The sequence below is a fragment of the Cetorhinus maximus genome, chromosome 13, assembly GCF_964194155.1.
Source record: "Cetorhinus maximus chromosome 13, sCetMax3.hap1.1, whole genome shotgun sequence".
Taxonomy (NCBI): domain Eukaryota; kingdom Metazoa; phylum Chordata; class Chondrichthyes; order Lamniformes; family Cetorhinidae; genus Cetorhinus; species Cetorhinus maximus.
The window spans coordinates 76,663,131-76,684,517 of NC_135891.1; the positions used below are offsets into that span (position 1 = coordinate 76,663,131).

A 21,387-nucleotide genomic window follows, 5' to 3' on the forward strand; every position below is an offset into this window, starting at 1 on the left:
TGCCTCAGTACCAATTGTTTGAATTCCAAGTTTGCATCACCTTTAATGCATAGTTCATTAAACCTCATGTACTACACACCTTGCAGAGCTCACCTGCAGATGATATGAAATGCATGTGGGGTATGTAACTTTATTGATAATAAATACATAATCAGTTGCTTTTGTAGAATCTCATGTCCAGTTTAGCAAGCATGCAAGGTTTGAAACATACAAGTGTTAATGAACTTCAAATTGATGGAGATTCAAAGATTTAGGTCCTTGACTGTGTCCAAACAGTTGCTTTCACTTAAATGAAAAGTTAGGTGAGACCATTTAGTGCAAGTGACAATGTGAGCTAGCCACAGTAATTTGCTGTTAAAGAATTTAAAATGCACAATTTTTCCAAATTAAAACCACCACTTTAAGGCAGTTTTTAACAGATTTTGAGATGTCTCCTAGTGCTTTTGGCTTGTCTGAGAATCTGTCTTTTGCCATATAATTGAAGTTGAGATATCATAATGATTACAGCACAGAAGGCGGCCATTTGGCCCATTGTATTTGTGTTGGCTCCCTACAAGAACAATTCACTTAGTGCCCTCCCCTTTAGTTTATCATGGACTTTACTCTCCTCAGGAAATATTTAGCTCCCATTGTGTCTATTTTCTCTCTCGATTGCAAACAACACTAAGTGCTCAATGCACAGGAATAATTGTCAGAGACTTACGTTCTATCACTCCTGTAATTTGAAAAAAATTGTCAAGCTACATGGTAACCGAGGAGAGAATGCCTTCTGGCCATCTGGGTATGGTCTGGGTCTTGTCACTGTATGCAGAATTTGGATGCCATTGATTCTGCTGTCCAAACTGCTGGATGAAATGATTGCTATGGAAAAGCACACTATTTCAAGGAGTGATAATTTCAAATTTTGCACATGCAAGATAAGATATGACATTGCATGAGTGTTGTGCCTGTGGTTCAAATGTACAAAAAGATTCCCAATGTTGATAAAAGAGGGTGCAGCAGATAACATGAAATGGACCAATACTGACCTCTAGAAGAAAATAAACCATAACCCTTGCCCTGTATTGGTGTCTGGGGATCTGTCCTTTTCTCAGCAATTTTTGCTTGAACTGTGTAGCTTGTCTTACCATTAATCACTGAGAATGATTGTAGTGATTCCACATTTCCCTAGCTAACTCCATACACAGTTCAGTCTATGATCCAGTTCCTGATCTCCTAATTTTTAAAAAATCTATATGCTCCCTCCATGAAGGCCATCATTGAATCAGTTGGGGTTTTATAACAATCCTGCAGCTTTCATGGTCAATGTCTGGTTTCAGCCCACAAACTAGCAGATTTATTTGTTTCAATTTAATTTGCCATGGTGAGCTTTGAACTCTGCCCTCTGTTGCACATCCACTTATAATCACTAAGCTACTGTACTATGTGTATATGTACCCCTGTACAACTATGCACTTATAGTTCCCCTTTATAACTTCAACACGTCTGCACTTGTGGTATGCATGTGTTTTGAGTGTAACCCTTTGTAGACGGTCAGTTGTATCCTGCAGATACTCGGCAGGAAAGGAGAATTATCTGCCTTGATTCTATAATGTGTATCCATTAAGGTCCAAGTTCATTGTTGATTGTTACAGGTAAAATCCTCAACGATGACACGCAACTTAAAGATTACAAAATTGATGAGAAGAACTTTGTAGTGGTTATGGTAACAAAGGTAAGTGATTTGACTGGGGTGGGATCTGAATGGTGAAGCACATAGCATCATGGCACAGATTAGTAATTTGGATGTATGGTGGCCTACACATGAACACCCAATTTGCATTAGTCATTGAATTACAATACGCTGCATAGTTCATGTAAATTGCATTCTATTTTAGGGAAAGTTAATACAGAGGGTTTCCTCCCCTGTGAAGAACCATCTCAATATTCTGCTGGGTGGTGGATACAAGCAAGAGAGCAAGCTGACAAGGATCTTTAGCTGCCTTTTGAAAGTAAGGGTTGAGGGGATGAGGCAGAGGCAGGGAATTCCAGTTAATGAGAGAAAAGTGAGTGAGGAACAATCGCCAGTGGGGGGAAACAAATAGGGAATGATGTCAGAAAAACGGAGAGCAGGTGTAAAAGCTAGAAGATTTACCATAAAGTAGGGAGAGACATTGCCATGGATGGAATTTAAAGGGATGGCCAAGATTTTTAAAATTAATCCTTTGGAGGCATCTGGAACTAGAAAGGAATGAGTGCAGATGAGAATTCAGAATGAGTTGCTTGTGGATGGTGGAAGCAGTGAAGTTTGCAAGTAGTGCAATGGAGATGTCAAGCATCAGGGCCTCGGGTGACAAAGATATGGACTAGGGTTTTGGAGAAATGGGAAAGAAGTGAACAATGATTTTGAGGGTTCAAGGAAAGTGTTCTGGTAACTGAGGAAGGGAATCAATCTCTGGGTTAAGCATGGTTCTGCACCTCAAGGTTTAATCTGAGGTGACAACCAAGGAGGTTGTTAGAGTTTAGATTGGGTTGTGCATGCATTTGCAACAACTGATGAAACTTAACTTTCCTACAATGTAGAGTCTTAAATGCAACAGGTACCAAGCACAGGTGAAGAGAATTGTGACAAAAGTGGGTAGTTGATGTGAGAAGCCAACTGAGTGGTTAAGGGGAGGACTGAAAACCATGGTCAGTGCAAAGAATAATCCCAGGGAATGATCTGGAAGCTTTCGTTGGAGGGCTATAAATGGGCAGTGGGGGCCATCACAATCATGTGTTTTAGAATTTTGGGAAGAAAAAGGAAATGGGCATTGTAGCCTGAGTGAATTGTTTAGGTTTTGTGAGCAGGGTGTTGTGATTTTGAAGGATATAGGTATAGGGGCAGACCGTTGACTAAACATGGAGCTGGATTTGGTAGTTGAGGAAGCAGATATGAGGCTTTATGAACAGTATAAGTTTAGGGATGGTGGAAATGGGGGATATGGAAAATAAAGTATGGAAAAGGGGTGGGGATTTGGATATGAGGAGACCTTGTCTAGGGATGGGGTCAGAAGAGACAGACAGTAGAAAGGCTGACTGCTTTTGGATCCTCGGAGGTTCATGATGCCTTGAGCTGAGGCAGTCAATGTAGAAGGGTTAATAGCAAAGAGATAAAAGTTTTTGAAAACGTTCCTGCTCTCCAGGGTGATCATGGGGTAGTTGAAGAGCTTGGGTTCTGGAGCTTTTTTGTAGCTGTAGATGGAGTGCTGCTCTGCAGACCAGCTTGCATGTTATGGTGACTGCAGCTCTTGCTGATATTTCCTCTGGAATGTGTTTGAGAGATGGTCTACAGCTATCATTTAATATTCCTGATTGCTTCTGCTATGTTGGAGTGAGGGATGTTCACTCACGTTGCGTTGTTCATAAAGCCTAACTTCTAAATATATTGCATGTTATTCCCTCGCCAATCTTGGAGTTTCTCGTCAGGGAAGGAGACAAATCTCAGAATCATTCACAGCCAGCAAGTAGTTGTTATTTGAATACATTCTTTTAGATAAAAAGGTCCTCAATGGTTATACACATGCTTAAAATGTGTTATAAAGGATGTTATGATTCTGTTGCTGTGGGTCTGTTTGAGGGGTAAAATTAAATTTAATATAGTGGGAAGGCTGTCAGGTATTGGAAAGGAGCCTGCACAAAAGTGCACCACAAAGGAACTTCAGTGCAAGGTGTTCCTGAGTGGTGGCTTCCTGTCTGCAATTTTCCCTTCAGTGGGGAAGGAAATTGGGGACAGAATCACCACAGGCACTCAATCCTGACACCCAGTTAAAGAACAGTATTGGCCTGCACTTGACAGCAGGTCTTCAGTCTTCCCAAAGTTGATGCTTAGTGTGATGAGACTGAGGGAAGAAGTACAGTACATGGAATAAGAGTAGGCAAACTTATTGGGAGGAGGTGAGAGAGAACACTCCTTATTCTGCATAGTTTTACCCTGTCATGCATTCTCAGAAAGGTTTGTGCTTCGTAACACACCTAACCCTGTTTATCATCTTTATGTGCTAACATCACTTTTCAAAAACAGCCTCATTAAGGATTTAGTACAAATTAAATTGATAATGAAAGTTGCAACTGAGTTCAGGTGCTTTTATGTTGGGTAAAGTGTTGCACTAATGTCACCAGCTCCCAGTGAGAGTGTCTTGGGTCTTTTTTTAGCTAACTCTTTATACAAATTGCAAGTTGGGAGCTCTGACATTAGCACAGTTCTTGCATAATATTAAACACATCTCTCAAAGCCTGTGTGTGAGAGTTAGATCTCCAGTTAGTGATAATCGCCAAATGTAGATTTGCTCTGTCCTTTTTATATAAAGGCCTTTAAATCTATGACTAGAGTGGCACAATCTTCATGGCCCTAAGTCAATAAAGTACATTTTGCCTGGGCTTGTTTAAAACTTTTTTTTAGTTTGTATATGGGATATTGACTTCACATTGTGCTCATACTTCAGTTTTTGCAACACTTCTCATTGACAATTTAGTGTTTTTTTCCTGAGTGTGCCCCTTGTATCTGGCTTTTATGAAACTGCACTATTCAGAAATGATAAAATGTGACTGGTTACTGTTGTCTTAAATAGAGGTTTAGTAAGCTGTCAAAATTGCCGCTCATTTTTCTTGTTACCTCAACAATTGTTTCTGAGGAAAAATAAAACAACAGAACTTTCCTTGATCCATATCCTTGTCAATTTAACTATTTGCTGAAGTACAGCAATCAATCCTGAAAACTGCATTTTGTGTGTATTTCTTCCTTCCTCGCTGTTTTTGGTTTTTTTGGCAAAATGTTGCTGTAGATCTTTGTTTCTTGTCACCTCTGCCCTCTTTCCTTTTATTTCCAAGAAGGCAGGTGAATGCTCCCAAGCCTTTTCAGTGCTACTTTGGAGCTAGCATAAGACTCCCTCCAACGTTTCAATGTTTAGACAGCCTGCTCTGTCTAAGCATTAAAAATCCAACTGCTGTGACAGGAGCTGTTCATGTGATTGTCATCATGTGTACAAGGTGCTCACTCTGGCAGCAAAATGGAAGTTTCAGTCAGACAATATGAAACAAATGCTACTTGACTGAAACCAGCACTAGTCCTGAAGGAATGAGGCAAACAACTTTGCTTCTTCCCTCCTGAAGATTAGGATGGACTAACCCATAGTCTTCTGCAAGATCTACTGGGAGGTGTCCTTGTACAATACAGGAAAAGAAACTCAAAATATGGACTCTAGAGAAAGCCCGTGCGTGATTATCATTTGAGACTGGCATTAAGTTGGCGTCTTGGTGGTTGGATGTGCCGTGGTACTCAGTACTCTCATTTGTTTTATTATTCAGTGCAGCTGATCTCACCACGCATTAGTACTTAACTTTTTCTTCTTTGAAAACAGCCAAAAGCAGCTCCTGCGCCTGCACAACAAACAACACAGCCTGCTCCAGTGCCTGCGAGTACCACAGCAGCTGCGTCCACCTCAACTGCGACTCCAGCTTCAACTGTGACTCCAGCTTCAACTGCAGTTCCAAGCTTAATTGCAGATTCAATTTCACCTTCAAGTCAAACTTCCACCTCTAACCCTACTCCAACCTCAGGTGCCACTTCCCTTGCCCCTGCCTCACCACCAGCTATAGTTCCAACATCAGATTCTTCTAGTACAGTCACAGAGGAAAAGCCAAAGGAAGAAGAAACTAAAGAAGAAACCAGTGCCGTTTCTGAAGCACTTAACCCAAGGTACAATAAAGTTCAGTAGGGAAGGTGCCGGACATTAATACATACGCTGTGTGCTGAAGTTAGGGAAGAAAGCAGCAGAACCCTGGGGGAAAGTCCTTTGGGACATTTCACTGAAATTATAGGAGGTTTTTTTTTCTATTAAGTTTGAACAATTTTTTTTCTGGAATTTAGTGCCTATCTGCATGCACTAAGTGAATGGAAGAAAGAAGAACAATTCACTTAATTTCTCCCCTGATGCATCTGATTTTTCAAATGACCCAATCAAGCTCATGAAAATCTTTGGTCTTGAGCTGCTGTGAATTTTTGACTACTGGTAACTGGAATGAAACATGGTTTGCATTAAAATTTCAGGATGTGCACAAGCACAACAGTTTTATTATTTTGATTGATTACTTGTGTGCCGAAATATGAATTTGCCAGGCTTTGTTTGCCTAAGATTTTTTAGGGTTTTCCTTTTTGTTGAAAGTATAGCATGCCAAAAGAGTTGTTTTTTTATTAGTGAGACTTGTCATTTTTCTCTTCCTTCTGTGTTTTCTCTGCCCCATTGTTGTCTTAAGCCATCCCTGGACAACTGCTAGCCCACTCTACCTTTGTGCTTGCCATAGAATGACATGACTGAGATTGGGAACTCAGTATACACAGTGTTGTAAGGAGGAGTTGATATCTTAGCATTCAATGGGAAAATACGTTGGGACTCTCAACACGTCATACCGTCCTCTTAGTGAGGTTTTAAACACCTATGTCATTAATTTCCAGAAAATGTTCTCGTTACCTTGTTGATCATGGGGCTAACAATACAATTGTGTGCTGCTTTTAGGAGAATAGGGTGCGTTTAAATCGTTTGTAGTTAATTAAACTGACTGTATTGCAACAATTGGTTTTTTAAAAATGTTTTTGGTAAAACAGCATGTTGGTGCTCCACAGTATCCCACCATGTCCACAACCCCAGTCCTGCTGTCAGACTAAAGTACTTAACTGAAGTTGCAAGCTTCTTTATAGGGCAGCTTGCCCTTATGTACCTCCTGGATGTCAGGTTCAAGAACAAGATTTGGCAGAAGCTGAGGAATAAGCTTACCTGTCCTGCTTCAAATGGCGCATGATGCAAGGAGCAAATAAAAACAAAGCCAAAAGTGTTTGTGAAAAATAGAAACTTGACTGTTAATGAATGGAATTCCTTCAGACATATCTGCATTTCATTGCTTTCTTAAATTTGTGGGTTGTGCTGTACGTGACGACAATGATTGTTCACTGAGCAGTGAGTTGTGTACTGTTTGGAAGCTTGGTGCAGCCTCAACTAGCAAACAATCAATAATAAACTTTCCTTCATTGTTTGACACCAAGCATATAACCTGCTGCATTAAGTTGAGAGAGTCCTTGGTCACTGTTAAGTTGCAAGTTTTGTGCTTTTTAAATGGAATACAAGCCTGCAACCTAATACAATCCGAACTGATGCAGTGTGTTCACAGAAAATCACTACATTGTGCAACCTATATTGTAATATTAGGACCATGCTCTGATCTGATTTGTGTTGAGGTGCCAGTATGATGGATTAAATGTCATTGTTTAATTGTAATCTATTGTTTTAGATCTGTGGCTGAAGAAATTGACTTGAATCTGGTGGAAACAGCTTCCTCTACATTAGGTAAGCTTAATAGGAAGGATTTGTGTTACTGTTGAAATATTAGGCACTGACACACACACTTCATAATTCACTATGCCTTGTGTATTAATTTGCATAAATTGAAATTCTTATGTATATTCGTCACTAGGTAATAAAAATATATCGTACATTATACTAGGAAGAAAACATGCTGCTTACACAGGTACATAATGTGGCATTATATTGACTAAGGGAAGTCAGCTGTAGTTAAGTAGAAGTTCTGATTTCATCCTTGTGCTGTATATCTTTCCTTATAGGCTTTTCCACACTGTATTCTGTTCTGCAGCCAATGAATCAGCAGCTGACCTATTCTTGGGCTGCTGCCGGTTCCTCTGACTGGTCAATACCAGTGCATTCAATTGGATTGTAATTAAATGTTTTCTCAACTTATAATAAGTCAGGATTTTGGTGAAATACAGCAGCTTCTACTGCTGATTAATCATCATGTTGGATGCTTGGATAATCTTGGGGTTCTGAATGTTGTCCCAGTTACTCTATTGACACAAGCAAGTCAAACTACATTGGATTTTCTGATTGATGTCTTTACAGTCTTCTAAAGGAAGCCAAGAAAACCACACATGGAACTTAAATGATCTCATTCAGATTTTCACTTGTTTTGAAACTTAAGTTCAAGTAGTGTGAAGTAGAAATGGTTAATACATTTCATGAGCTAACGTAGACCATCACATGCCCCCCCTATTAACCAGTCACAGAGGCACCGGCAGCAGCTGAGGAGGTCAGCTATTTGTCAACCATGAGACAGTTTGAAGATGCAAATAGGTGGGAAGCACACAAAATTCTCAATTTCTCAAATTTTGCTTTTAACAAAAAATTCTCATGCTGCTGAAATAATTGTTTTTCTGAACTCAACTTGATGCCAGGTTACATACTGGGCATACATTACATCACCTTTCCTTTCTAGTGTCACATATACAATATCTGCGACCCAGTAACTGATAAACGGCAGAACAGTAAATATTAAATAAAATTGAGGTGATGTAAAGATGGGTAGAGTAGCTATAAATCATTTTAATTTAAAATACATTTAAGGCTAACAATTGAATCATTGGCTGTTTGAAATCTAAAAAAGGCCTAGCTATTACATTTGTAACTCAGCTGGTTTCACTCAGTCCTCATTTATCTATGTCTTTATCAATGGGCATTCCACAGGTAAAGTACTTAGATACAGGAATAAAATAAAGCAGATACACTAGGAAATATGTGTTGAGACAGCAAGTTTCACCAGTAACCAGTAATGAACCAAACAAACTCCATGTAATGAATCAGGCAGGAAATGTGCTTTGTGCATGGGACTGTTATCAGACATTACCACACTGTCAATTTTAAACCCCATTGTTGAAGGGGAAGTTCTGTCCATTTTTCCAGTTTACTCTCCTCAAATTCCTGATATGCTGGGTTATAATTCCATGTGCAGTAGGCATCCTCATGACTGTTAATATCATAGCAAGAAATCCCAGCTCTGTGGAACACACAAATTGAAGAGCCATTCTGCCCTGGTTTTACTTATTCCATCATGTTTACTGTGCACAGGCTGCATGACATGGAGATGTACTGCAATTGGAAATATATATGTATTGCTGTCTCTTATAATAGTTTGACTGGTATCAAGGTTGCAAAATTAATTTGTCAAAGACCGCCTAGAGTTTCAATATGTTTGTTAAAAAAGATTCAGGAAATATCCCAGTTTTATCTGTTGAATCTTTGTTCTGTCTGTGGATTGGATTCCTATTTGGAGTGAATAAGGTTCACTTATAAACATTTGCTCCAGTTACAGGACAGGCTTATGAAAACTTGGTGGCTGAGATCATGTCAATGGGTTACGAACGGGAGCAGGTTCTTGCAGCACTACGGGCAAGCTTCAATAACCCAGACAGAGCTGTGGAATATCTACTGACGGTAAGTCTCAAGTGGACTAACCAATGTTTTAAAGCGTTGAAGTAATCATTTCTTGCCTGTAGAGGGAGACACTGACTTAGTACCAATACTGGAGAACTGGAAATTACCTGAAAGATTGTGTATATAATTGAAGTGAACAAAATGAGCTGAATGACCTTTCTTCTTTCCCACCTCTTGTCATTGACAAGAATTGCATAATGGACACTGATGTTTTTGTATTGATTTTCATCTACCCCTTTTTTCCATTTGGATTTTTTTCATGTGTAATCCTGAACAGGTTGGTCGTTCTTGGACGGCATTACAGTAAAGGCTGATCCTATACCTACTTTTTGTTTGCCTTGACTTGATCGTAACTCCATAGTGCTCCACTTGTTGAGCGCAGCTAGAACCTAGGATCTTGTCTTCACGGCTTAGCGTTATGCCAGACAATGCCTTTGTTTGCTATACCGTGAGGTATTTCTGACGTGTACAGCTTAGTGGAAGGCAGTTTAAATGAAAAATGCTGTGGAAACTATCCAACTAGGTAGTCGATAGTACAGTGAATTGGTGGCAACCAGTAGTAATAACTGCCCCTTAATCTAAAGTGTGCTTAAAGGCAGAATGGCATAATGTTCTGACAAAGTTATACTCCCTAAATGGGACTGTTGAAAATACATGAATTATTGGACTTAAAATAGCGCAGCAGAGCTGCAGCACCTTAGTAGTAAACTGCAGGTCTACACCTATGATCCTGTGCTGTTTTGATAGTCGCCAGCCAAGGGTTTAATCAGTATTTGAACAGCCTGATCACCTGACAGATTAGTTTTGGATATTGAGGCTCCGTTGTGCTGCTTCTTGGAACCTAAGCATAATCTAAGTTTTTATATTTGTGATTCCTTAATGGCAAGTTCTGGACAGGAAAACGGGGTCTTTGAAACTTGTCCCTACTGTATAAAAATGCTGAATTAGTGTACACTGTTAATAGCACTGCATTTAATGGCTTTATTCTATTAGACTTAAATTGCTGGACTCCACTCAGAAGGCAGATCTTCTGGTCTCCACAATTGTGGTTTCGTATCTCCCTTGATACATAAAAATGCCAGAATTGATATAGGTTTTAAAAAGTACTGGTGGCAAAGCTCCTCCTTTTCTACAAAAGCAAAATGTTGCATATTCTGGAAATCTGAAATAAAAGCAGAAAACCGTGGGAATATTCAGCAGATCAGGCAGCATCTGTGGAGAGAAATAGAGTTAATGTTTCAGGTCCACGACTTTTCATCAGAACTGAAGATAGATAGAAATGTAATTGGTTGGGGGAGAGGACAGGAAGAACAAAAGAGAAGGTCTGTATAGGGTGGAGGGCAGGAGAGGTTAAATGATAAAAGTTTCATGGTACAAAAGTCAGCAAGAATAGTAATGGTTGTTGTAAAGAAACAAAAGATGAGTCTAGATGAATAGTTACATAGGCATCTGATAAAGAAAGAAACGAGAAGACCGAACCAGCAAACAGAATATAGAACACGAATCTAAAAGAGACCTGCTGTCAAAGCTTTTTGTCTTGTACTCATTGAGACAGATGTAAGAATGCCAAATTTAAGAGGGAGTAACAATTTATATTGCATGAGAAAAGGGTGCTGATTGGTCGGGGTGTTGCCATGGAGAATGCACTAGGGAACAGAGTTGACTGCCAACCAATCAGCATCCTTTTCTCATAGCCCAAATTATTGCTCCCTTTGAAATTTGGCATTCTTGCATCTGTCCTGATGAGTGTAAAAGTGGACCCCTGACTTTTGGCCAAAAAAATCCAAACTCTTTCTGCTTACCAAATCTGCTTGTCACCGAAGTCAAATTCGCCCTGGTGCAAATCTACTCATTCATAGAATCATAGACAGAATGAAGGCGGCTGTTCAGCTCCTTGTGTCTTCGTGCGTCAACACATGCTGGCAAGGCTACCACCTCATTGCGCACGCTGTGTTCCGCCAATCCTGCCCTCTAATATGACAATATGGCATCAAGATAGAACGGCAGATACACATCTCGGTTCAAACTTAGTCATTGAGATTGCAGAATAGACAAAACAATTGTGCAACAACTAGAGAATTCAAGCTATTGGAGAAGAACATTAGATATTGGAAGAAGCTCTCTACACTGTTTAGGCAGGTGCCTAAGAATAAATGTGCAAATGGGAAAACCTAGCATATGGCGCAGTTGGGAAGTGAAGATGCAAAATATGTCAATGAAAATTGCCAGAAATGGACTTGAGTTTCTCGCAGCACTATCTGAACCTTTGCCCTGAAGCAAGCAAAAAAAACTTGGTCATTGCAGGTTTCAAAGTCAGTCCAGTAGGGTATTACCAGGTTTATGAAAATAAACAACTTTGCACTGTTCCAGAAGGCTCAAATTTTGCATTTTAAATAAATATTCAATAATAAAAATACCTTTGCCTCCTTTTGTGCTACTTTTGGGGCGGGTTTGGCGGGAGCAGTCTCACCTGGCAGCTCTCCAATAGTGAGATGATAAGGGAGGGTGGATTTCAACCCCTCAAATATTAGTCATGTAAAAGTCGACCCCCTGCTTTTTAGCTTAAAAAAAAGCCTTAGAAACTCTACTTTTACACAAGTATATATGGTACTTTTGCTTCTTTCAATTTCGCATACTATACTCGCTGCTCACTAAGTGGGCTCCTCTACATTTGGGACACCAAATGCAGAGCAAGTAACCACTTTGCAGAATCCCTCTGTTCAGTCTGCAAGCATGACCCTGAGCTTCCTGTAACTTGTCATTTTAATTCTGCACCTTGGTCCCACTCTGACCTTTCTGTCCCTGGCTAACTACAGTGTTCCAATGAAGCTCAACACGAGCTTGAGGAACAACACCTTTGTCTTTCAACTCGGCACCTGCAGCCTTCTGGATTCATTGAGCTCAACAACTTTAAATCATAACCTCTGCCTCCATCTTATTCTGTTCTTTTTTGCTGGCTTGGTGTGGGAGATTTTTAACTTGATTGGCAGGGGATGGGAACCTGAGGACAAATTCGGAGTGGGAGACAGAAAATTATCAATTGACTCTGAAAGACAGAAGAAGCAAAGATTAAAAGGTTTACAGCACAGGAATTTGGAAATGTTAAGAGGTATTTATTTAAATGCAAGGAGTATAGCAAACAAAGCCAATGAGCTGAGGGCATAGGTAGATATGTGGCAGCATGATATCATTGCTATAATTACATTTGTGAGGAGGGATAATATACTAAATGAAGCATCAAATGAGGCTATATGGGTTGAACTCAGAAATAAAGAAAGGAAGCTATACTACTAGGAGTGTACTATAGACACTCAAATAGTGAGAAGGAGATAGAAAGCAAACATGCAGGAAAATTTCCGAGTGCAAAAACAATAAGGCACTGATAGTTGGGAAGTTCAACTACCCTAATATCAGCTGGGATTCAAACAGTGTAATAAGCACAGAAGGCACACAATTCTTGAACTGCATTCAAAATAACTTTTTAGCCAGCACATCATAAGTCCAACGAGAGGGAGTGCAATTCTGGATTCAGTCTTAGGAAATGAAGCTGGGCAAGTGGATGAAGTAGCAGTGGGTAACTATTTTGGTGATAATGACCATAATGCAGTTAGATTTAGCATAATTATGGAAAAGCATAAAGATAGAACAGGGGTAAAATTTCCAAATTGGGGAAAGACAAATTACGAAGCTGAGGTGTGATCTGGCGAAAGTGGACTTGTTACAGCTACTTGAAGGAAATCAATGACAGATTAGTCAGAGGTATTCAAAAGCGAGACTACAGGTACAGTGTAGACATGTCCCCACAAAGAAGAAGGGCCGTATTGCCAAATCTAGAGCCTCCTGGTTTAATAGAAGGATACAGTGTAAGATAAATCAGAAAGAGAAAGCTTATGATAGCCACAAAAAGCTTAATACTGTAGAAAGTCTAGAGGAGTATAGAAGATACAGGAGTGAAGTAAAAAAGGTAATTAGGAAAGCAAAAAGAGGATATAAAAAATATTGGCAGGTAAAATCAAAGAAAATCCAAAGACGTTTTACCAGTACGTTAAGAGCAAGAGAATAACTAAGGAAAGGGTAGGGCCGATCAGAGATGTACATGGTAACTTGTGGGTTGATGCAGAAGATGTGGGCAGGGTCCTCGAGTACTTTGCCTTCACTAAGGAGAGGGATGATGCAGATATTCTAGTTAAAGAGGAGTGTGAAACATTAGGTACAATAAGCATAGTGAGAGAGGAAGTACTGGAGGGACTGACATCCTTGAAGGTGGATAAATCACCGGGGCCAGATGGATTTATACCAGGCTGTTAAAGGAAGCCAGAGGGAAAATAATAGATGTTCTGAGGATCATTTTCCAATCCTTAATAGATACAGGTGAGGTACCAGAGGATTGGAGGTCTATGAATGTGGTACCATTATTTAAAAAAGGCGTGAGGGATAGGCCAAACAATTATAGGCTGGTCAGTCTGACTTCGGTGGTAGGCAAATTATTAGTTAGGATAAACTGTCAGTTAGAAAGGAATGGATTAATCCAGGATAGTCAGCATGGTTTTGTTAGAGGAAGGTTGTGTCTTACTAATTTAATTGAATTTTTTGAGAAAGTAACGAGGAGGACTGATGAGGGTAGTGCAGTGGACGCTGTCTACATAGATTTTAGTAAGGCACTTGACAAGATCCCACATGGCAGACTCTTCAGAAAAGTAAAAGCCCATGGGATACAGGGGAAGGTGGCAAGTTGGATCCAAAATTGACTCAAGCAAAGGGTAATGGTTGATGGATGTTTTTGTGAATGGAAAACGGTTTCCAGCGGTGTTCCACAGGCTCAGTGTTGGGTTCCTTGCTGTTTGTTGTATAAATTAATGATTTGGACTTAAATGTGGGAAGCATGATTGGGAAATTTGCAGATGACACAAAAATTGCTGTGTAGCTGATAGTGAAAAGGTCATCTCCAGAATGATACCAATGGTTTGGTTGAGTGGTTGGAAAAGTGGCAGATGGAATTTAATCCAGAGAAGTGTGTGGTAATGCATTTGCGGAGGGCAAACAAAACTAGGGAATACACAATAAATGGGAAAGGTAGAGGAAGTGAGAGACCTTGGAGTGCATGTCCACAGGTCCCTGAAGGTGGCAGGACAGGTGGATAGGGTGGTAAAGAAAGCAAATGAAATGCTTTCCTTTATTGGACGAGGTATAGAATACAAAAGCAGGGATGTAATGATGGAACTGTATAAAATGCTGGTTAGGCCACAGCTGGAATTTTGTGTACAGTCCTGGTTGCCACATTACAGGAAGGACATAGTTGCTCTGGTGAGAGTACAGAGGAGATTTATAAGAATGTTGCCAAGGCTTGAAAATTGCAACTATGAGGAAAGATTGGATAGGCTGGAGTTGTTTTCCTTGGAACTGAGGCGGCTGAGGGGTGACCTGATTAAGGTGTACAAGATCGAGGGGCCTAGATAGAGTAGAGAGGGATACCCTGTTTTCCCTAACAGAGAGGTCAATTACCAGGGGTACAGATTTAAGGTGGTCGGTAGAAGGATTAGAGGACATGAGGAAAAACTTCTTCACCCAGAGGGTGGTGGGTGTTTGGAATTCACTGCCTAGTTTGGTGGTGGAGGCAGAAACTGTCAACTCATTTAAAAGGTACCTGTATCCGCACCTGAAGCCAGGCTATGGGCCAGGTGCTGGAAGGTGGGATTGGAATGTACAGCTAGATTTTTCTTTTTTCTTTTTTAGCCACTGCAGACACAATGGGCTGAATAGCCTCTTTCTATGCCGTAACTTTCCTGTTGTGCAATGGTCTTATCTCGTTTCTTTTCTTTATTCTTTCGTGCTGCATCAGGCAGCTGCTATGTAGCCATTCACAACTCATCTGGACGCATCTTTATTTCTATACTATACTCAATGCCACTCTTGCTGGCCTTTGCATCATGAAATCTTTTGTCATTTAATCTCTCCTGCCTCCGCCCTATCACAGACCTTCCCTTTTGTTCTTTCCCCTCCCATCTTCCGCTGGCTGAAAGCCTATTACATTTCTATTTTCCTTCAGTTGTAACGAAAGGTCATCAACCTGAAACATTAACTCTTTCTCTCCCCAGATGTTGCCTGACCTTGCTGAGTATTTCCAGCATTGTCTGTTTTTACTCCTTTTTAACATGGTATCAATTAAGATTGAGGCAATACCTTGCAAACTTGGCCTCGTGGTTCATTTACTTTTGTTGTAAGTAAAACTAGGCCGACTCTTTTACCATTTTCTCATCAGAGGTTGTATAGCCGCGGCAAGGGAAATGTACTTTTTTCTTGAATGAAAGCAAAATACTGTGGATGCTGGAAATCTAAAATAAAAACAAAATTCTGGAAAAGTGAGTTGGTCTGTTCGTCTGTGGAGAAAAAAACCGAGTTAGTAATATTCGACTTGACTGCCAGACCTGCTGAGCTTTTCCAGCACTTCGTTTTTATTGCAAGTCACCATTCCAAGATTGAAAAAAATGTGAATCCTGCCACTTGTTCAAGAATGAAGCATGTTTGGCACTGATCTATTCTGGCCTTTGAATGTTCTGCTTTGGTTTGGTAATTCCAATTATGTTAATTAATTTTGAGAGTTCTGTTCTTTTTGTTTCATGCTCATCTTGTAGTACTGGTTTCCTGGATGATGGCATGGTGGGGTGGGGTGGCGGGGTCGGGGTGCCCGTTGCGCAGATTGTTTCCTAGTGTTTGGCCTGATTTGTAGTGCTGTCTTCAGTTTGTATAGCTGAATGTTGCAGAAGGCATGTAATAGGTGTTTTGCTCTTCATTTAGGGAATCCCGGCAGAACCGGAAGTTCCAGAAGAGCCACAACCTCGAGTCACAACACAACCGCCATCACAGCCGGCGTCACAGTCTGCACCAAGCAGTGAGTGCAATCGATTAGTGTGGGTAACAGAAAAGTGATTAAATTTATTGCTTTATTGATATGGGCAGCATAGCAAGCAATCACAAAAAACTATTATACTGGAATGTAGCAAGTTATCACACTGATGCTGAGCAGTTATTCTTTGAAGTGTTATTAATGTGGGAATAGTCAGTCATTGAATTGTAAAGGGACGTGGAACCAGAAAATCCGCATACATAATACATAAAATTATACAGGTTAAATTCACTTAAATGAAGGACTTTGTTTTGGTTTGTGAAGGTTGCTAACTATTGGTGGTTTCTTCTAGGTAACCCACTGGAATTTCTGCGAACTCAACCCCAGTTTCAGCAGATGCGTCAGATAATACAACAGAACCCGGCACTACTTCCGGCCCTTCTCCAGCAGCTCGGTAGAGACAACCCAACACTCTTACAAGTATGGCCATCCGCTTGTTGCCTGTCCAGTATCAATCACATCAGTGTTGCTGTTGGCAAAAATGACATACCCCATACACTCTAGCTCCTCTTTTCAATCTGGCTACTTCTGTTGGATTACAGTTCCATGGCTGCCAAGTAGGCCTTTCAGTGTCTTGCCTCAATTGGCTGGTGTTCACATGAAAACCCAAACTGAGTGGCCTGCAGGAAATCACAGCAGGCCTGATACTTTCTTTGCTTGATGTTTGCACAGCTCTACTTTCCAGTCAGTGCCACTAGAAATATGGAAGTTGTGATTTATTCCTTCTCCCCAGCATAAACAGCTAAAAAGACTATAAGAGGTGGTGGTTTTAATTTTTGTGACATGCCATTGCTTTCAAATGACTCATCCTGTCTTACCTCAAGCTTTAGCTCAACCAAACTGATGGGTTGCAAGGCTCAATGTTGGCTGCTTGAGTCTTCAATGAAATGAATTTGGGCAGCCAAAACCTATTTCTTAGATAATAAAAGCTTTAAACTGTTCATAAATCAGTAGCCATTATGGGAAGTAGAAATCTTGTAACAAAGTTTATTTTCTCTCACTGGAATTAAGGCATTTTTGTTGATCCAGAGTATTGTTTGATTGGAATTGCTGATACTGGCCTCAAAAATGTCCACATATTCTGTTTTTCTGTAGTAAATACAGGTGTATTTTCATCCATCTTCTTTGTCTTTTATGGACCAGAGAGTTGAGCAAAATGTTTTTTTGACAACCTGCACAAAGGTAGGTCAAGAAAGCTCTTAGAGAAGGCTCAACATACAGGTTTAGTAATCTTTTAGCAAGGACTCTTCAAAAACCTTTTTGGTTTTCTTAATTGTAGAGTGCAGCACCTCTCATGGTTTCTGCCAGTCACCTTTCTCCAACACTATTCCCTCCTCTCTCTCTCTCTCCCTCTCTCTCCCCACCCTCCCGGGCCCAGCAACATGTGCACATTGTCTTTGCAGCCTTGGTTACGGTAATCTGGTAAGAATCTTTTCTCTGGTGCCCCTTGTGGATTGTTGTAATCCTTTCAGTTGGCAGTTCCAGTGGACAATTGGTTCACAGCATAATCATGGGCTTTGTTTTTAGCCATTGGCCAGTAAACTTTACTGGATTGTTTGCTGGATCAGTGGCTGTTGTCCAAGGGTAACCCCATATCTTGCAGTACCAGTGCACCTTTCCTTATCAAAACCTGTATTACTTGTGAATATTAGCACATGGTTTCATAGAATCATATAGCACAGAATGAGGTCATTTGGTCAATCATGTCTTGCTCTTTGAAAGAGATATCCAAATAGTTCCACACCCCTGCTCTTTCCCCAGAGCCTTGTCATTTTCAATACTTTTCCAAGTATTTATCCAATTGTCTTTTGAAAGTTGCATTGCATTGCAGATCACAACTCTCGTTTAAAAAAAATAAAAAATCTCACCTCCCCTCTGGTTCTTTAGTCTATTTTTCTAAATTCTTGAGCTCCAGTTATAAACTGTTCTCAAATAGAAACAGTTTCTTCTTATTCACTATCAAAATCCATTGTAATTTTTAACAGTGCTTAGAAAAAATGAATGAATGCTTCCCTTTTCAGTTAGTTCTTTAGTTTGGGATGTAGGAGTAGCACACGCTGAAAACAGAGATTGTTAAAGAGAAAAACAATCTTGATATTGTAAAAAATTCTGCAATAATAAAGTGGGGACAAGAGAGATTGTGTGCTCGCACCTGCCCTATTGCTGTTGGATCTTGTTTCAAATTCAGTCCAGATTTGAAGAGGTGAAAGTGTCTGGTTGTTTGAGCCAGAATTATAAAATTTTACAGCACAGAAGGAGGCCATTGGCCCACATTACCTGTGCTGGCTTTTTGAAAGAGCTATCCAATTAGTCCCATTATGCTGCCTTTCCCCATTATAATTGCGCTGGCGCTCCAATATCTACTTAGTTCCTTTCCTCATACCCTCTAAAACTTAATTTTCCAATATTTATCTGCTTCCCTTTCAAGTGCTGTTATGATTACATCACTGGTCCTGCTCAGGCAATCCATGTCCCAACAATCTTGGAAAGTTAAAATAAATATTGTAACCTCCCCCTTTGTTCTTGTGATAAATTTATACCCTCTAGTTATCTCTTTTACTTTCAAAACCCCTCTTCAATTTGAACAAATCTGTTAATCTTTTAAATTTTCTCTGTTCTAATGGAAAGACTGCCAGTTTCTGTCATCTCTTATAATTAAAGCCTTTCATCCTTCGCATCATACTGAATTTCTACTGCATCCTCTCCCTGATTTTGTTTCCTTCAGTAAGGACAACTGGACACTATTCGAACAGCAAACCAACCAATAATTTAGATAATGCCTATATAGTGGAGTAGATGAGTTGGCCACATTGTACTTGGTTCTGGTTGTCTTTGGTTCACAGTAAAAAAGCTGCCCCCAACTTGGCACTAGAATGGTAATCAACTGTGGTCACAAGAATGAAAGCCACAAGAAGATGGGTTTGGGAAGTTGAAAGTGGTGCAATAAAAGGTTGTCTTCAGAGGTTTGGGTGGAGTGGATGGAGCTTCATTGGTCTTCCACCTAATTATGTGATACCTGAGCCAGGAGTGGTTGATACTGAAGGTGTGCATCTGACATCTTCCATTTTCCAATTATATCATCTGTTAGAGGTGAAGCAGTTGACTAAAAAATGTATTGAAAAACTGGCTGGTGCAATGGATCAGAAACCATTTTTAGTATGTGCATTCAAATCCACGATTAGGTAAAGAATTTCCCTGTTGGTTAGAAGGGTCCTCTGTGCAATGTGTTTGGGCAGTTTCAGTCTGGCGGTGCAGTAGAGGGTGCTCTTTTATGATTTGGATAAAGGAAATTGGGCAGGCAAGGGAAATTAACTTGAAAGGCTACAGAGATAGAGTGGGAGAATGGGATTGCTTGTATCGCTCTGAAGCTGACATGGACTTGACGGGCCGAATGGCCGCCTCCTGTGCCGTAATCACACTGATTGTAAAGCAGGTTGTGAGACAAAGTAAAAGGTGTAAACTTTATACCTGGGTGTGCTGTGTCTTGAGGCTGTTTAATGTTGACGTTCGGTGTTTGGAATGGAAAGTGTCCATTCCAAAGTAACAACACCTTTCACCTTGACACACAAACAAGTGCTAAATAGTGACATCTCTGACATCATAACTTGATTCTAGTTATTGAATTGTGTACTTTTAACACTGCAGCTTGTGTCTAAGAGTTCCAAGCTCAAGGAGTTGCTTGCTGATTGGAGTAGTGTCCCAAAGTGCCAGTTCTACTGATGTCCACTCATTGTGTTTCTGATTGTCTTCCAGCAAATAACTCAGCACCAGGAGCAGTTTGTTCAGATGCTGAATGATCCTTTGGGAGAGGCTGGAAGTGAAGGGGCAGAAGGTCACGGGTCACCACACACTAACTACATCCAGGTTACACCCCAGGAGAAGGAAGCAATAGAAAGGGTAAGTAAATTTTGAAAACCTGAGGATATTTTATTTTGTAAATGCACAGATTTGTAAAGTAAGATGTAATAGAAGTGTGAAATAGAAAATTTATCACTAACAAAAATAGGCATCAAATTTTGATCTACATTTCAGGCCATCAGTGCAATAAAGCCCTTTTTTAAAATGCGCGTTTCAGTGTTTGTGTAATAATTGAGGATAATCATGACAACAAAAATATATGTTCTAAAGCTGAAATAAAATGGGATCAACAACTTTATTTTTACATCTAGTTATCTTGTTGACTGTTGCCTGTATGTATCTAAGTGAGGCAATGTTCCAGCCTTGGAGAAATGCTGTATTTATTCCCAAGAGTTAAACGCTCTGTCCAGTGGGATGATTTCAAATATGAAATAGGAAGTGTGCTGCAGCTCCCTTAGTTTTCAAAGCCCAGATCCTGTAGCCCTAAAGGGAACCTTTTCTTTGCTGCTTGGCTTCTTCCAGCTATCACCAGAGATACATGGCTAGTCTGTGGTTGTATACAGTGCTAAAACTGGAGCAGCAGAACAAAGTTGCTACTAAAGGCAGACCTCCCATGTTTATGGCAAAAATACAACTCCTTGAGCTTGACATTTAACCCATAGATATCCAAACCATACGCCCAGCTTTCTAGTGGTAAAGTTTCACATGTTACCCACACACGTAACACCCTCCCAGCCTATGTTACCTAGAATTTGTGCATAAGCTCTTAAGTAATCAAGCTTGCTGGAGTATGCATTTGGCTCGAGCCCCTTGCCACCTCAGCACAGTTTATCCAGACCTTTTCCTGCCTCCATCAGGATTCATTTGGTGAATCTAATGTATGAAGATGAAGTTAGCAGACAGTTGGGAATAAAGACTGTGGTTCAATTTTATTCTTAAGATAGCTTTCATATTGGTTAAAGAGTGTTTGTAACATATGTATGTAGCATAACGACACAGAAGCTACAAAATGTTAGGACTTGGGTACAAATGTGCAATCATCAGTTTGAACCGTGTACCTTGCCTAATGGTAGTTAGTGAATAGAGACCAAATGTGGGAAGATGATGGTGTAGTGGTAATTCAGAAGTACGGACTAATGCTCTGAGGACACGGGTTCAAATCCCACTATGGCAGCTAGTGGAATTTAAATTCAACTAATAAATCTGGAATATAGAACTAGTCTCAGTAATAGTGACCTTGAAAACTGCATGAATTGTTGTAAAAATCCACCTGATTCACTAATATCCTTTTAGAGAAGGAAATCTTATCCAGTCTGGCCTACATATGACACC

At 40.1% G+C, this 21,387-nt stretch overlaps 1 protein-coding gene across 2 annotated transcripts in view; it reads left to right on the forward strand.

Moving 5' to 3' along the window:
- The window catches only part of LOC144688725 (UV excision repair protein RAD23 homolog B-like), a 53,224-nt gene that overhangs the window by 11,877 nt on the left and 19,960 nt on the right, over window positions 1-21,387 (forward strand). Inside the window, exons 3-9 of one of the 2 annotated variants that reach the window (XM_078555604.1) lie at window positions 1,635-1,714; window positions 5,379-5,716; window positions 7,303-7,358; window positions 9,166-9,293; window positions 16,089-16,182; window positions 16,490-16,617; window positions 19,951-20,094. In XM_078555604.1, the coding sequence (XP_078411730.1) occupies window positions 1,635-1,714; window positions 5,379-5,716; window positions 7,303-7,358; window positions 9,166-9,293; window positions 16,089-16,182; window positions 16,490-16,617; window positions 19,951-20,094 (968 nt within the window). The remainder of the gene's footprint in view (window positions 1-1,634; window positions 1,715-5,378; window positions 5,717-7,302; window positions 7,359-9,165; window positions 9,294-16,088; window positions 16,183-16,489; window positions 16,618-19,950; window positions 20,095-21,387) is intronic. The other variant, XM_078555605.1, reaches the window with a different exon arrangement.